This window comes from Pempheris klunzingeri, chromosome 15 (assembly GCF_042242105.1).
Source record: "Pempheris klunzingeri isolate RE-2024b chromosome 15, fPemKlu1.hap1, whole genome shotgun sequence".
Classification (NCBI taxonomy): Eukaryota; Metazoa; Chordata; class Actinopteri; order Acropomatiformes; family Pempheridae; genus Pempheris; species Pempheris klunzingeri.
Window position 1 is genome coordinate 8,428,347 of NC_092026.1, and position 13,399 is coordinate 8,441,745.

Genomic DNA, 13,399 nt, shown 5'->3' on the forward strand with positions numbered 1-13,399 from the left:
AAAAGTTTTACTTAAAACCAGATTTTTTTGGAGATTTGATTTTTGTGCAAATCAAACTGGTGAGTATACAAATGTTTCATAAATGATGGTGTGCACATGTAAAATACAAATGCCAGAGGAAGGCACCTGTAGTGTGTGTATGATGAGCCATGACTGGATGGTACTGATGGACAAAACAGTCAGATCCTGTAAAACGACCTACTGGTGGGTTATAAGAATCCAGAACTCTGGAATTCATTTTGTTGTATAACGCATGTGTGTGTATAAATGATCAGTGGTGACTTAACCGTTATACGTCTTTCAATGCGAGCCATAAATGTTTAGCTGCGGGCTCATGTTTCCATAACACTGTGACAACGCGTGAGTGTTTTCTCTCAATCAATGTCCACCTCAAGGCTGTGTTATGTGTTCCTGTGTGTGTTCATATATAAGCATATCTGTGTGTGTGAAGCAGAGAGAATGTGTGTGTACATATATCTGTGTGTGTGTGTGTGTGGCTGAAGATTTCCCTGTGCAGAGAAGCATGCAAGCAGCTGCTCCCCTCTCCCCCCTTATTGGCTAGAATTTACAGTGGCTTTGGCTCCATGAAGTATTTACGAGCTCCCAAAACACCCGCTCTCACACATACATGCATTTTAGGACTCCGAAACGAAAACCTACCTAGAGTACTCTTCCTGTAACAAAAATCCCACACACCCGCCACAGAACCTTCAGCCTAAAACACACTGACTCCTATTAGAAACCAAAACATCTGCTCTCCTAAGCCTAACTAGAAACTACAGATGTACAGAATATATTTATACTCTGTCAAACCCAAAAGTCTGATTTCCACTAATCATAGGATGAGAATCTTCTTCTGACAACGTATTGCACATGTTTTGCAACTTATGGAATTAACGTTAATTTTATATACCCGTGATTAGATTTGAAATGACAGATATAATTTCAACTGACACTGATATGTATCATTAAACAGCGTTACCTTAAAAAGTGTCGCTGTGATCAACATATAACAAATACACACAATCACATTCACATAAACTCATTATCATTAAACTTTTTGTTAATTAGGTTTCTAAGTTATAAATCAGTCAACAAGCAGTAGAATTTGTCTGCATGTTGCCCTCATTTTTAAAGGGTCGGTTCACCTAATTAGAAAACATACTTTCTTCCCAGCAAAACTTGGCCGCAAACAAACAAAACTCCATTCACATCCATTGTACTGGGGTGAGTCTTAGAGAGAGACATCAAATCTGTGACAAATTAAACCAAACCTTAATGAGTATCTACCAATGGAGGTAATACGTTTTTGTAACATGGATGAAGGCTTCTTAAATAACTTACTTCCTCATGATAGACTTCCTAATTGATAGCCCGTCCTCCAGATCTGCCTCATTGGCCATGAACAGCAGCCTCTCCCCTGACTGATCCACTCCCACAAAGTCTCTCTGCTCAGCTGGGTAAAAAATACACAATATCTAATGTTAACACAAAATAGTAGAGGCTAAGAGGATTTAATTTTTCTACAACACTTTTGCTTTGTTAAATTTATGATTAAGACGATTATATAACACAATAACAAGCATGAGAAGCTTCACTCATGTCTTGTGGCTAAGTATTCCTGTTACCTGTCTTTTTCTTGCCCTTCTGGCCAGGGACTGTCTCTGTGAACTCATGGGCTTTGCTCATTAGCATGGCCAATGTTGCATTGTGGGCTCTGAACAGATCAACCACCTCATGAAGGGCCACGTCTGTTATCAGGTCACAGCTAACCACCAGGATGTCCGTCTGAAGAGGGAGGATGGAAAGAGAAAAGAGAGAGTAAAGTAAGAATGATATCCAGACCAGCTAATGTATTTGACAGTGCAATAATACAATATGACTAAATGAACATAACATACAGGATTCAATGCATTGCAAGAGATGTCAGACTTTCCAAATGAGGTTCACGGCTTCTACTCTATTTCAGAGTGAAATCTTCCCACCTGATTCTAAAGACATTTCCAATGCTGCACCCCCCCATCACACAAACACACACACACAAAAAGCCCACAAAAACACAGAAATGCTTGAAATATAGTTTGACTGGAAAGTTATGTTTATAAAGCGATGTTTGCACACTCACGACAATCATAGTGGTATGCATGTAGACTATACATAAATAAATGTGGCGACAATTCTCCAGATAAACACCTCGGGACACAAGAGCTTGGACTGTGGATTTTGGGACAGACAGACAGAGAGAGAGAGGGGAAAAATGAAGAAATAACTGTTCCTGGTCAACAGTGAGCTCCTCCAAGTTTAGTATTGCTTGTATATAAGCCAAACCCACACACACACTTGCAGATCCTGGGTTAAAGTGACTTAAACTCTGATGACAGCAAGTAATAAATCCTCCTTTGTTTCATTGATTTTGGTCAAGAATTTGTCCGTTTCTCCTCAGCTGGTCCACAAAAATGTGCTTTACCTAAAAAAAAAGGTTTGAATATGAGTCGCCTTATCATCCTTCACATGTGTAAATCTTGCTGTATATACAAAAACATCACAGCAATGAATAAAAAAAATAGCTGAAAATGAAAAAGGTGTGACATTATGTGGGAAAGAGATATTACATATAATTGGCTGTTGTTACAATGTCAGAGCAGCCTTAATAGCTGTAATATGTAGAAATTAAACATTAAACAAGAAAACAGTTGATCTTTGGAAATGCTGCACTGATGGAACTATATGATAGCACATATTAAAGTTCATTTGTGGTAAACTAGGCAGTATGACCTCAAATTTATTTGTTGTACCTGTATATTAAATCACTGTGAATAATCTTTTACCTGATAATTTCAATAAAATATGGTGCAATAAATGTACACCATGACCCGTACATCCTCTGGTGAGCCTTTTATACCCGTGAAATAGCCCAGTGCAGATCAAGATTGGTACATGTGTCTTAGATCAACAGACACAGACACAACAAACCTGTGTTTACTAAATGCGTTTAAACATTTTCTTTCTTTTCTCTTTTTGGCAGTAGTTGTAATTTTCCATTTATCGTTTTAATCATTTAAGTGTTTCACAGGTGACATAGCACATGAGTTTATGTTTCAGCCTGTGTGAAATCTCTATCTAAGTAGGTAAAGAAATCAGGACCACCTCTAACTTAGCAAATATCCAAATATGTTTGTATCCAGGACACGCTCATTTTTCTATCATCTTCCTGGCAGAAACAGACACGATATCACATAAATAACTTCCTACCTTCCTTTTTTTAACCAGAGCAATGAGCTGATCTGGCTGGCTTTGAGCACCTTCCTATGAACTGATCCAAAAACAGCCCTGCTCTAGCGTCGCAATAACACAAAGAAAACAAGGATCATGGTGCTTGACTTTCAAAACTCAGCTGACAAAATACACTCTTGAAAAAAAAAAAAAAAAGGAAAGAAAGAAAAAGTAGTATTTAAGTATTTCACCATCCAGAAATTACTTCCATCATAAATTAAAACTCAGCTTCAGCTATGCAATAATATGTAAACCAATGTCGGCTTTAAACTGTACATCAATGCTCAGCTTGTGAATTCCACAGACATATCACTTACTCTACCACCACCAACAGAGAGCAAAACCTACATTTTAACTGGCCCTCACTGATGTTACATGTCTGCATGTGTGTATGTGTGTTTACATGTGGGTGCGCCCCCATTGGCGTGTCTCTGTGCGGTATCCATCTGTCTGTCCAGTGATGAAGGCTGTCAGCTTAAGAACTAATCCCACCATTAGCACCAGCCGCCTTAATGACAGAGATATCTTTACTCTGTCTGTGACGGAGGGAAGAAGGAAAATTCAGAGTGAGAGGGGAGTGAGAGGGGCAGCGTTAAATAAGGAAGAAAAACACATGAGTGAAGAATCAACAACCGCTGTCAAAAATGGAGAGAGAAAGAAAGGCACACTAGAGGTATAAAAAAAGCAAAGATGGATGGAGGAATGCGACACAGTATCTCATCAATACACAACCTAATTTACTGGATTCACTAAAACACTTCAATATATAAGCTTCAATATAGATAGTATATAGTTTCTGTCTCAAGATATTTCAGAAAACTGTTTATAAAGAATAAATAAAGTAACCAAAGAACTCCACTGCAGCACAAGACATCAACATTTTGATTGCTGACAATGAAATTGTATAGGAAGCAGGAGTTGACCTGTGCTTTTGCAAACTCCAGCAAAGTGTCACAGGTTTAATTCGTGTAAACTACCAGTTGATTTGAAAAACTTAAAAACAAGGCTTAAGAGTTGGGGAAATTAAAAAGGATTAAAAAAAATTCATTTGGTTTTGTAAGTGCTGAGCACAGTGGTTGAATGTTGAATAGCTAAGTGGAGTTGTGGAGTGGAGTTTGTGTGTGTGTTTGTGTGAGTGTGTGTCTGCGCGCAGAGAGGTCTAGTATCATTGGGGTCAATGGTCGTGTAGTTGACCTAGAGGTAACTGCCGGCATAACCTGGTCTGGACCTGGCGACAGGAAGCTGCCACGGCAAAGCTGGATGTGTCTGCAGGAGATCTACTGACACTGAGACTCAGAGACCTTTCAACTCTGTCCTCCCTCTATCACACAGGCAAGCGCGCACACACATACACACACACACGAATCGGCAAAAACATGCGCCTGCACAGTCCCCACACACAGGCCCACACTCAGGCGACAGCAGAGTGGAGTCAGCTGGAGAGACAGAGGCACTTTGGCCTTTCAACAGCCAAGATCTCTGGACAGGTCAGGACCACACACACTGATGCACACACACACACACACACACACACACACACACACACAGTTGTCCCGGTGGTAGTTGACATCAATCCAAAACTATTGTTTATAAAATCTCAACCCACTTTAACAATACTTTGAAGCCTTGTATGTACGATGACTCTGCTCTTCTTGTTTTTAAGCTTGCCTGATAAAAGCCTTTTTATCATCCTGAAATAATGCCAACATGGTTGCTCCATGCTTCAGATTTTTTAAATGTACAAGGACTGTCAGTACAATGGGGCCACACACATACTCAACATGCCAAGTAAAAATAAAAAAAAAATCACCGTCCATCACAATTTTTCACTGTGGACATCGCCCAACCCGAACTGTTGGTCACTGAAATATTTTCCATCACTTATACTTAATCAAATTTTTAGTTTTAAAACATTTTAGTTTTCATTTGTGGAAATAAACATTTTGATGTTACCAAGAAATAAAATTTCATAAGTTCACACTGCAAAATATCTGTAAAGAACATGAATAAACAAATTTACTGGCCATTTATTTCAAGAGAATATGAACATTTTGGAAAACTCTTAATTCTCTGTCATATGAGAGCGAATGTGTCTTTCCTGAGCACACTCACGAATGTATCATAAAAACTCAATACATTTTCCAAGATGTCACCCATTCATACAACCATACAAAAGTCCATAAATCTTCTCATATTTCTTTATTGCTAATGTCCTTAGCAAATACCAATCAAATGCATCCCCACCACTATCTGATCCTTTATAATAACTGTATGATTACCTCATTTTAAAAGTCCCTTCCCTCTGTACCTGTTCAAATTTATCTTATTCAAAATGTACGAAAGACTGGGTCTTTTGATATGGGCAGAAAATTAGCTGTACTTTGATGAATACTGAAGCTGTGACTAATTTGTTCACCAGTAAAAACAGACTACCATCAAACATTTTTCACGTCACATTGACCTAAAAGTTCAACCTTCACTCGCTCACTTCTAATATGAACTGTGACTAAACTTGAGCTTAACTTGACGTTCTTGAGAATACGAAATTTAGACAGGAAGGAAAGAAGAAAGGTGGATGGGAGGTGGGTGGCAGATAAAAGACACAAAGAAATAAAAGCAAAGAGAAACCAAGTGTTATCTAAGTTTGTTTGCGGCGTCCCTCTCAAATGAAAAGCCTGAGCTCCATCTCTCACTCTTCTCTCTCTCTTCACCTTTTGTCTTGAGTCTTACAAGCTGACTAACATATGTAGACCAAAGGTGAACCTTTGAATCAGCAACTCCAATGTATGTATAGTTCTTTTAGCCTGTATACACTCATTCTGCCAGGCGATTAAGCCTGAATGACAATAAAAATGTCAAAGCGGCTTTGAGCATACAAAGCAAAAAGTGCATGTTAAGTGCTCCTTTCACTAGTTTGGCTTATTGTGAAAGACCTGAGTAATAATCAGGCATATCCCTCCACTTTTGTGTAACTTCACTGTTTGAAGAGTGAACAAAATAAAATATGCTGCTTGTAATCTCTCTTTTCAGTAATCAAGAGGGATGGCCTACTCTGCTCACCCAGACTGTACACCGGTTCCTGTAAGTATTTTGTTTGATAGGTTACACCAAATCCCCTCATGGGAGGGTGTTTGTGTAAAGAGATGAGTGAGTGTGTGCGTCTATACTGTACTCATGCATCAGTTTGACAGTTTGAGTGATTTCTGTGCTGGGATTTGGCAGACCATGGTTACAGTTCTTCACTCATCACCCTCCAGTGGCTGAGTGTGTGTAACTCAATGCCTCTAATCTAGCTGGCTGCTCAGAGGATTAGGAACTCGACTATTCTCAATGGGAGCATGCTGGAGCTAGTCCTGTTAAAGTTTGTGTGTGTGGGTGTGTGTGTGTGTGTGTGTGTGTGTGTGTGTGGTTATACTGTGCATCTATTAAAAACTATTGAACAAAGAGTATAATAAGAATCTGTACAGACCCATTCTAATGCCAGAGGAAAAAACATTAAACTCACTTGTCACAACAAATTCAGCATTTTAAGTCTCTGATAAATCTGTTTTCAAAGAGAAAGCCGACTCACTCTGATGTGAAGAATGTAATGAGCTGCAGTGGCAGGACACTTATGTCTTCGTTTGATGTGGTGCGCTCTAAATAGAGAAGGTATCTGAGAGCACATGTCGGAGATGTTTTAAACCGAGACTGTTGGAAGCGGGAATCCATGGGAATTTAAGGATTCATTTTTTATTCTTGGGATCACGATGTAATTCAAATTTGATCTTGAATCTTGATTCAGTAAAGATGGAAACAATCTTAGCTACTGAAGTTAGTTTTGTGCGCCAAAATGTTTGTTCAAGGATGAATGGTAATGTTACTGTACAAAACTGCCAGTGATCCGTTTAAAATGTTCCTACACCATGTTCCTCCACAAGCTTTTCTCTGCTTTCTTTGTCAATGTTTCAGTCAGACACTGGCCTTGATCAACATTTCTTAAGTTACCTGGCAGTAATGTTTTACACTAGTTGCTTTGGTATTTATAAATAATTCAGAATCATAGAAGAGAATTACTGTGATTTTAAGTAAGTAAGTAAGTAATCTCTATAAATTGTAGAGAAACCAGGATGAGAAACAGGAGGAATTGATTATTCTGTAAAGAACAAATCTCTATAAATCCAACAACACTAAGTCAACCGTATTCAATGAACTATAGTCAAACAATAAACAAAGGCAGTCATTTTAGAAATACATCTGCGGTTATAAATGAGCCTACACAAAACCTCATACACACACACACACACACACACACACACACACACACATCTTCATGGTCACAGGAGGTCAGTAAGAACCATGGCATATACAGAGGGACGACATGTACCCCAACATACCCAAACACAAATGTTGCACAGATGTGCATGACTATAAGATGAGAATAAATGGTGCACTGGGTATGCTGGCAGTACAGGGAGTTTGAGTCTCAACCATGACCTCATCTGTTTAGAGAGAATCGGATGAAGGGAGGGATGGAGGGATCAGCAGGCAGGATACCGAGGGGGGTCTGGAAATTGGGGTTGGGGGGTCATGGATGCCATGTCAGCGTGTGTAAATGCGTGTGCCTGTGCATGTTTGTGTGTATTTTAGAAAGGTGAAATGAGGCACTTCAGCAGCCTTGGCCATTCGGGGGAGGGAAAGGCACGGATCAGTGGTCACCCAGCAGTACACACAACACCCACCTAAACCTCCCCCTCGGTCTTTGTCATTTTTCAACTCTACCTCCAACCTCTATACAACTTTTTTTCTAGAGGGTTAACATTACACAAAAAACAGTCCTATGTAGAAAGTATTGTTGGGCTCTGCCCCTTCCACCGCATAAAAACTCAAGTGTTACAGCTTTCACTATATACAACTTAACCACATTATCTTGCTCTCATTAATGTTATAATTAGTTAACAACAATTAAGTAACTACACTAAAACACTTCAATCTTTTGGGGAACTGGAACTCTTTTCATTATTTCACACAAGTTAATTTTAGTACTTTGACTAGCGTTGGCAGTAGCACTTACATTACAGTGGAAATTAATTTATCAATATGAACAACAACCAACCAGTCCCGTTTAGTCTGGTTTATTAAGTAATAAACAACATGCCAAATTTGTGTATTGGGTTACACACAGTCTTTTGTCACTCTCTTGCCCCCCCGAGTCTTCATACACACACAAAATATACACACCTTGATCTTCTGCTGGATGTGTCTGAGAGCATCTGCCGTGCCCATGTCTCCATCTTCCTGGATACAAACCACGTCCAGTTTCATCTTCACATCCAACTTCATTTTAGGGTCAGTGCTCATCATCTTCTGGACCTCTTTGGTGGTGATCACTATCACCTCTGAAGACACAGTTCATAAAAAAAATACATATTAAGCATCATATTCAGTACATAGCTGCAAATGTTAAGATAACTCAGAGCTGCAGTGCTCCTTTGTGTTGTTGTTTCTTTGTAGTTAAATTAATAAAACTGCACCCTTGCTAATAAGTTATGTATTGCCTTTTCCAAAAAATGCACACATCTTCAGAAAACAATAAAATGCACAGTGCAGCCTATGGAAGCCTCATGGACACTATATTTTGTTTCTACTACAAAGAGAAAACAATGATGGTGGTCATGACATTTCTTTAAAAGTTCCCCAGACCTGTATCTTCCAGGAAAAAGGAATTGTAAAGATAACCCTTTCTGGTAGCCCTTTCTTTCCGATCCTTTAATGAATGAGAGAGGCCTCCAGGCCAACCTAAATTCGTATTCTTGCTCAGACAGAGCTAACAACATTTTCAACAGAGAACAATACCAAAGAAGCCAAAAGAAAGTCCACATACCATGTCTATTTGACTATCACACATGCTAAACCTTAAATCAGGCTAAGAACACTGCTCTGCTTTTTATAAAGTTGGTAATAACATTACTGGGCCACTTTATGAAACTAGAACATTGCAGAGTCCGTCTGCTTTAATTGGCCTTGTCTGCATAAAATGTTTTCTACTGGGCATTTGTTCACTCTAGCTGTGTCAGCCTAGTAAAACCAAATTGCAGGTCTTTGGCTAGCTGGCTGCACACAGTAAACTGCTGGCCACACAGGATGATTATGTATAGAAAGCTAGTTTTATTTAGGCTAGTGAGGACCTACAGGCTTTTATAACAAACAGCCCTGTTTACTGGCAAGAGCAGCATACTGCAACAAATCCCTTTATAAGCCCAGAGTTTCTGGACCTACTGTAAGCTGCAGCAAAAGAGGCAAAAATCTGGACTGTAAATCTTGACAGGAAATGCACACCTGACAATGGCTGATGATGTGATAACAGCTGGTAAAAGTATGACTAGAAAAAAATAGCACGGCTGTAAACTCAATACATTTTATGGACTGAAAGGAGTAACCCCATGTTGCTGAGCTTGCTTTGTACTTGTGTACCAAACATAATAACTACCACTGACCATGAATGGAAAATAATCCAAATTTGGTGTTGTTGCTAAAATGTATCAGCTTCAAAGAGGATGCGCTGCATTTTTTTAAGTAATCCTGTCCTAATTTTAAATCCTGTCATTTAGAGTCCAGATTTCATAGTTCCCCTTTCAGTAAAACATCAAGAGCTGGGAAAGCTTGTGTTTCAAATTACAGGATTACAGGTACAGGAAATGTATCCAATATTAAATTCTGCTATTTTTTCCATCACAATATATTAGTTACTGCCTGTAGAAATACATTTTATAGTCTCATAATTAGCACCACAACATTATCACAATTTGTGTCGATTTTATAGAATATGCAGTCAATTTATACGTTTCTAAAATGCTTAAATTAAAACCACCAAAACTATGTCTCTATCTTGTCTTATTAACAAATGTTTGCACACAGAAAGCCAGGAATAAAAAACCTAGTGTTCAATGTCCTCTTTCCGCATTAATGCTAAAATGAAGTTTGCACGTTTTATGTTCCAGGTTGTCGAAGGGGGACACATAAACCTACACTTGAAGTACAGGCTGTATTTTTGCTTCTTTACACTTTATGTGGAAACCAACCAAGAATGCCGGTGCACTCCTGTAACACTTTCCACCGCTGCCACTGACAGTATTGATGGTGGGCCAACAGCTCACATGAGGCCACTACTACTCTCAGATCCAATGAATGTGAAGCTCTAATGGGGAAATGTTACAGTGCCAGATCATTGCATTTGTAAACATTTATTTTTCAGCTATATTTTGTCTGACTAATCATGTGTAGGATGAAATAACAACCCTGCACACGTTCCTTGTTTTTTTCTTTCTAGAGCTTTAGCTGATTTTAAGGCCCTACACACGCACACAGGTTTTTTCAATTACTCTGATTAGACTTCTGCTAAGGGAAATGCCAATCAAGCACACTAATTAGGCAGCATAATAGTTGATGTAGACTATTTTAGTTTAGTGTAGTGAAATTCTTAAGACATCATGCATAGACGCTGAAAACATAAATAATATTATTAAATAGTAGTGTTAGCCATGATTAAGGCAGGTGTAGCATTAATAGGGATAATAGGTGAAAATGTGTTAGTCGTAGAAGTAGTACTTCAATGAGAAGTTGAAAATCACCTTCAAAGCCCACCCTCTCCAGCAGGTTCAGTGGGTACCACATGAGGGGCTTGTTGCCAACGGGCAGCATTGGCTTGGGGGTGTTGTATGTCAGATCAGTCATACGTGAACCTCCGCCAGCCGCCATCAGCACCGCCTGGAGCTCCATGATGCCTGCTGGGGACGGCTAAGAGAAGGGGACAAACAGAGCGGTTAACAAAGTGTTGTGTTCATATAAACTGAAATATTACCACAGCTCAGATTAATATGTGTTCATATGTATACAGATAGATACTACTAAGTGGATGGGTGTTGTAGAGAGACATAATGTTGCATTATCAGTATACAGTTTTTGAATACGTGTACTTTTGTTTAGATGCTCTTCATGCTCTAAGTCTTGTTGGCTTTTTCTCTTTGTCTTTTGTTGAGTGCATTGTTTCTTCCTCCACATCCACATAAAAGACTATTAAAATACCAAATGCACATATATGAGCGGTACACGCTCTTAAAGCATGTATTTTTGGTAACACTTTGTAATATATCCTAACATAATGGTTCATACTGGTACTTAAATGTAGCTTTAGTGGAAAAAACAAGACTATAGAGAATAAGGGAGCAACAATTTGGCATTTTAAAGGAAATGAATTACACTCTTCAGTATTTTTGTAAAAACTGGGTACCTTTGGGACACAAAGCTGGGAAACAAGACTGAAGTTTGGAAAAAGGAGCAAAAAGAGGACAACAGTCAAAATGTAGCCAGCTTTACTCTTTTAGTGTAATTAAAATATTTAAAATAATAATTACAAGGTTCCTCATTATACATTAAAGGTGGTAGCTACAACTGAGCCACGTACATCTAGATGTTATAAATATACAAATATAAATATATACATATATATACAGTATGTGTTAGTATGTTATTTTCTTATGTTATAGCTTTTCCTCTTTGGATGTAAATAGAACCTATGTAGTTTACGTGTTCAACAATAACATCACCATCAGAGTTTCTTTCCAAAGCCCCTTCCCTTATCTTACTGTGCACTGTTTTGGTAGCACATAGTACAGTCCACTAAAAAATGTCATTAAAGGTTCCAGAGAGTCTAATTTTTCCCAAACCAGCACGGCACCCCGTAGGTACCCAGTATGTACAAAAAGACTTGATCAAAGATACTTTACTGGTATATGATTCTAACAACTAAACTACACTGCAAGTAAGAGTGTACTATTCATACGTCATGGTTCAATGATAACAAGTAAAATGCCATGTCCAGAAAGTAAATCTAGAGATTCACATGCCCAACTGGGAGAAAAATAGCCTAAAATTTTTTGTTTTTGTTACATGATGGCCGCTAATAAGTTAAACAATTTGTACAGGGGAAAGTATAAGTAAAAGTGGATCACTGACCCACTAGGCCAACAGGGCAACTGAAAAGGAAATCCTTAACATTGAATCCTGTATGTGTATTTAGTATAATCAGTCTCTCTTATGACAGCAGAAGTAAAAACATCAGTTTCAGTGACAGTGGAGGAAAAACAGTGCACTGAATAAAAGACAAAAAGAGAAAAACAACATACAAATAAAAAACAAGTGTGCCCCTTTTCAACACAGCCTGTGGTCAGGACAACACATTTCACAGTAACACCATTTTACTTTATGTTGTAATGTCTGACAGTCTACTGCTGTGTGTAGATCCAGTTTAACCAAGTAATATAACTTTAACATGTGTGGCAAAGAAACCTTGAAGCAATCAGCACTTCTTTCCACAATATGTCACACACACAGAAAACATGACAACTAGAGCTACACTGCCATATGGTGAGAGCACAGAGACCACAACACGACATTCACAAGAAGATAAAACTGTGACGCAGACTCACTCAATGGTTGGAAAAATGAATCTAAACGTACCTGTCTGTTGATCCGCTGCCACTAGTAATGACAGCAAAGGGACACACATGCACGGTGGTTGCTGTCACTGTTGTTAGCACTTAGCTAACTGTTAGCACGGAGCAGCAAGCGATACCGCTGCTTCAAAATGAGCTGCAAACAGCTGGACGCGTCCTTTCACAAGCAAATATCCTCTCAGATAAGCGGAGGCGGCAAAAGTTGAATTAGTCTTTCAATTCTTTGACAGAGCTTGGCGTGGAAGAAGCTAACGGCTAGCATCGTATGATGACACCTGTGTGGTTTCAGTGAAATGCGTCCGTGTAGGAAACTTCTTCCTCCGAAAAGTCGTTCCTACTGAGCAAAGAACAGAGGAGGGTTGTAAGGGGGACAGGTTAGTGTTTACAGTGATTAATGCATTTAACAATACAGCAGGCTGCACCTTAATTAATTATATTGTTGATGTTAACATATTAAAAGAATATCACATAAACATAACTTCTGACTATGGTGATAATGATTATGATAAGGTCCGATAGTTTCATGTTTTCATTTGTCCCATGTGTGATAAATGTTTTTAGTATATATACATTATAAACTGCCTGACACAGTATGACATTACAGTATATAAAAAAAGAGCCCAAATGATGAC

The 13,399-nt window shown here is 38.7% G+C and overlaps 1 protein-coding gene across 1 annotated transcript in view; it reads right to left on the reverse strand.

Annotated features, from left to right (window-relative positions):
• Window positions 1-13,047, reverse strand: part of eif2b3 (eukaryotic translation initiation factor 2B, subunit 3 gamma) — a 29,705-nt gene extending 16,658 nt beyond the window's left edge. The window contains exons 1-5 of the mRNA XM_070845135.1: window positions 12,772-13,047; window positions 10,884-11,049; window positions 8,494-8,651; window positions 1,629-1,788; window positions 1,345-1,456 (exon numbers count right to left, since the gene is read on the reverse strand). Of these exons, the coding sequence (XP_070701236.1) occupies window positions 1,345-1,456; window positions 1,629-1,788; window positions 8,494-8,651; window positions 10,884-11,031 (578 nt within the window). The 5' untranslated portion in view covers window positions 11,032-11,049; window positions 12,772-13,047. The remainder of the gene's footprint in view (window positions 1-1,344; window positions 1,457-1,628; window positions 1,789-8,493; window positions 8,652-10,883; window positions 11,050-12,771) is intronic.
• Between the last annotated feature and the right edge of the window lie 352 nt (window positions 13,048-13,399).